Source organism: Prosopis cineraria, unplaced genomic scaffold, assembly GCF_029017545.1.
Source record: "Prosopis cineraria cultivar Desert tree isolate PC_DT_omini unplaced genomic scaffold, ASM2901754v1 PC8, whole genome shotgun sequence".
Taxonomy (NCBI): domain Eukaryota; kingdom Viridiplantae; phylum Streptophyta; class Magnoliopsida; order Fabales; family Fabaceae; genus Prosopis; species Prosopis cineraria.
In genome coordinates this window covers 7,327,991-7,331,807 of record NW_026555339.1, presented here as the reverse complement: position 1 = coordinate 7,331,807, position 3,817 = coordinate 7,327,991, and the positions used below count along the sequence as shown (strand labels likewise).

The following is a 3,817-nucleotide window of genomic DNA, read 5'->3' as shown; positions in this document are numbered from 1 at the left end:
GAAACCGAATGAAAACAAATAAGTTTTATTCTTTTAAAATTGAGGTGCCTTACACAGCTAACAAGGGTTCTATTTATAGTTTTAGGATCGTGAAACTGAAGCATATAAAATAAAAGAAAAGTTACAGGAATTAAGGGGAAGTTACAGAGAGTTCATTGTGCTCTATTATGTGACTTCTATTTCTGTTCTTTTATTTTTCCGTTTCATTATACATAGTGACTTTATTGACATTGTTAATTATATATTGGAAAGAATTTGGAGCTAATAAAAAAATAAAATCTCATAAACTCGTATTAGTATATATATAATCGATGGTTACTATTGCTATTTTAATTAGAATACAGTCAACACTCAATATAAGTCTTTTCAAACACTATAATTTATAAACTTAATTTATGCAATCCACATGAGACTCAGTTAATTTAATATAAGACCAGCCACGAAATTGGTCCTATAAAAGCCTACTATCCCGACTGAGATTGTATTCTGTGTGGCCTCCTGAGTCACAGAAAAAGAAATTAACCATCCTTTAGTTTCTTTATTTCTATGGCTTCTTCTTCTTCTTCTTCTAATCCTGTGCTCTTTTCTACTCTCTCTCTGGTTTACTTCTTCTTCTTCTTCGTCTTCTCGTCCTCCATTTCTAAGAACAAAAGCTTGGTTTCGGCAACAAGAGAAGAAGACACTGAGCTTCAACGTACTCATCATCGCGTTCCTCTCAGCTCTCTCATCCCTTCCTCCTCTTGCACCTTTCCTCCTCAAGGTTCTTTCTATCTTCCATTTCTCTCTGTGATCATCATATGAATTTTTAACTAATTGATATCATTTTAGCATTTTATAATTTAACTACATGCTTGGTGTTTGATTTTAATAGTCACAATACTCTGCATCAGGTTTCACAATTTATAATGTCGCAGTAAAGTGCTAACTGATTTGGTCTCAGAGTCTTCACTTCACAATTTTTTTGGCCATACACAGAACAGTTATTTATTGTTATGAAATGGTTTAACTTATATTTTCTTTAAAAAAAAAAAAATAGTCCAACCAACGTGTGTGTGTATTCTTTTTCTCTAGAACCCACAAACAATACTTTCTGGTCATTAATTAAGATGATTAATTAATCCAACTGATATGAACAAATTATCGTTAGCATATAATTAGAAACAAGTTAAGTATATTCAGAGTTTGACTTTCGATGACGTAATAATATTAGAAAATAAAAACTGAAATTAAACTTCAAAAATTGAAGATCGAAAATAATTTCGGGAAAAAAGAGTTCTTCAAGTTATCATATACCATGGACAGATTCAAAGAGGAATGGATCCATGGACGTGGTACACAAGCACGGGCCATGCTCAAAGGTGAAGAAACCCTTGTCGTCGTCGTCGTCGTCTTCTTCTTCTTCATTCATGGTACCACACAGCGAGATCTTCAAGCAGGACGAAGCCAGGGTGAGGGCAATCCAGTCCAAGCTTTCAAAGACATTACAGATCCACCAAGAAGAAGCAGAGACCGGTTCAAACAATAAGGGGCCGGACCGGGTTCAGCTGCCGGCCAAGTCCGGCATCCCTCTTGGCACCGGAAACTACTTCGTCAAGGTGGGGCTGGGAAGCCCCTTTGCTGCGACACAGGCAATGACCTCAGTTGGCATAAGAGATCTGTCTCTCGTCTTCGACACAGGCAGTGACATCACTTGGACTCAGTGTAAGCCCTGTGCTGGCTCTTGCTATGCCCAGAAGGAACCCATCTTCGATCCTTCTCAATCTTCTTCTTACTCCAATGTCTCTTGCTCTTCTTCTCAGTGTTCCCAGCTAGTCTCTGCAACAGGTATACTGGCAAGCTAATTATTATCATCATCGCATCTTAATTTGTCTCTCATTCATTTCATACATATATCTACTCTCTTATGCATGTCTCCAGGAGTTAGGCCGGCATGTTCTGCTTCAACGAGAGCTTGCATATATACTATACGATATGGCGACGGATCCTTCTCCACTGGCTACTTCGCCAAGGAAAGACTGACCTTATCTTCCACCGATGTCGTCAACGACTTCCTCTTCGGCTGCGGCCAGAAAAACCAAGGTCTCTTCCGCGGCGTCGCTGGACTGCTCGGCCTTGGCCGGAATTCCCTCTCTTTCGTAGAACAAACCGCAGAAAAGTACCAGAAAATTTTCTCCTATTGCCTCCCCTCTACGCCCAGCATCGTCGGCTACATCGCCTTCGGCGGCAGGTCCTCCTCCCGCAACGTCAAATTCACTCCTTTGTCCTCCATCTCCAAGGGCTCCTCCTTCTACGGCCTTGACTTCATCGGAATATCCGTGGCCCGCCTCAATCTCTCAATCTCGGCGTCCGTGTTCTCATCCGGCACGATCATCGACTCCGGCACCGTCATCACCCGGCTCCCTCCGGCAGCGTACGGTCCCCTGAGAAATGAGTTCCGGAGACAGATGTCGAGGTACCCGAAAGCGGATCCGCTCGGGTTACTGGATACGTGCTACAATCTGACAGGGGTTGAAGTCGTTCGCATTCCGACGATATCTTTTTCGTTCGGAGGTGGGGTGATCGTGAAGTTGGATGTAAGTGGGTCTGTGTTTGTAGCGAGCAAAGAACAGGTGTGTCTGGCTTTTGCTGCGAATGAAGATGAACGCAAAGTAACTATTATTGGTAATACACAACAGAAAACACTGGAGGTAGTGTACGATGTTGCCGGCGAAAGGATTGGGTTTAGACCACGTGGCTGCAAATAATGAATTTGCTCTTGAAATAAAATTAATAGATTCAAGCATATTATAAATAGGTGTATAAGCAACAGCTAGGATATGTAGTTATAGGTCTATTTATGGTCAATTTGATCTATTTTGGTGTGGTCGGGGAAAAATCTGCACGGGAAGGGAAAAAGGAAGTTACTAATAAGGATGTTATATATGGACATATGGATAAAGAGGTCGTAAAAGTTTTCTAGATTATGTTATGAATAAAGAAATTAAACAGACACATCGCACTTGTGACATGCATCTATGTCACCGGTTGGGTCTATTATCTTTATTTTTGACCCATGATATAACTGTGCATTATCATGCACGCGTTGAATGTGGTCGATTTTTGACACGTCAACTTTCCGGGAACCCAATCAATTGCACAATATAAACCGAACACGGTCTCTACCCTCTCAAATTTAGTTATATCTTTCACATACCTTCCTCAACCACAGCCGCTATAATTCTTTCTACATCTTTTAAAAGTTCTACTTAGTTTAAAATATAAAACATGAGGCACTTTTATAATTATTTTTAATAATACTTTTACTTCATTTGTTATTCTTCTTAAAAAAACCTGATGCATTAAAATTTCAATTATCATCATTAAGATACTTGTTTAATATATTTAATGTAAGTATATTTGAAAAGGTGTAAAAAATTATAAGAAATTATAGTTTCAACTATTTTTATAACTGTAGTAAAGTATTACTAATGTCTTATATTGTAATTTAGAAGAAGTATTTAATAACAGTGTCTAGTGTTTGTGTACGGAGTAACGTGGTGCTTGGTGTGTGCGGCCTTGACGTGCCCTCAAACTCCATCATAATTATTTTAAGGCCTTTAGGCTTGGACCATTTATCATGTAAAGATACACACAGAGACATATTTGCTTCAATTGGGTGTGCAAATGGGCTGGGTTGGAGTCCAATAAGGTTTCGTCACTTGCCAAAGAAGGTAACGGTATGTGTTAAGTGTTTTTTTTTTTTTAAATAGAATACGAGAATATGGTAAATCATGCAAGAAAACCAAGAGTCCAAGACAAAGACATGTCAATAGGCAAA

The 3,817-nt window shown here is 39.1% G+C and overlaps 1 protein-coding gene across 1 annotated transcript; it reads left to right on the top strand.

Moving 5' to 3' along the window:
- Positions 1-501: 501 nt before the first annotated feature.
- LOC129318737 (aspartyl protease family protein At5g10770-like) lies at positions 502-2,991 on the top strand. The gene is made up of 3 exons (XM_054963669.1): positions 502-760; positions 1,303-1,824; positions 1,918-2,991. Exons 1-3 carry the CDS (start codon positions 547-549, stop codon positions 2,742-2,744), a joined length of 1,563 nt encoding a protein of 520 aa, XP_054819644.1. The 5' UTR covers positions 502-546; the 3' UTR covers positions 2,745-2,991.
- The last annotated feature ends 826 nt before the right edge of the window (positions 2,992-3,817 follow it).

Coding starts and splice junctions, on each gene's coding strand:
- LOC129318737 (XM_054963669.1), top strand. CDS start 547: ATGGCTTCTTCTTCTTCTTCTTCTAATCCTGTGCTCTTTTCTACTCTC. Junction 761..1,302: donor TTGCACCTTTCCTCCTCAAG/GTTCTTTCTATC, acceptor TACCATGGACAG/ATTCAAAGAGGAATGGATCC. Junction 1,825..1,917: donor CCAGCTAGTCTCTGCAACAG/GTATACTGGCAA, acceptor GCATGTCTCCAG/GAGTTAGGCCGGCATGTTCT.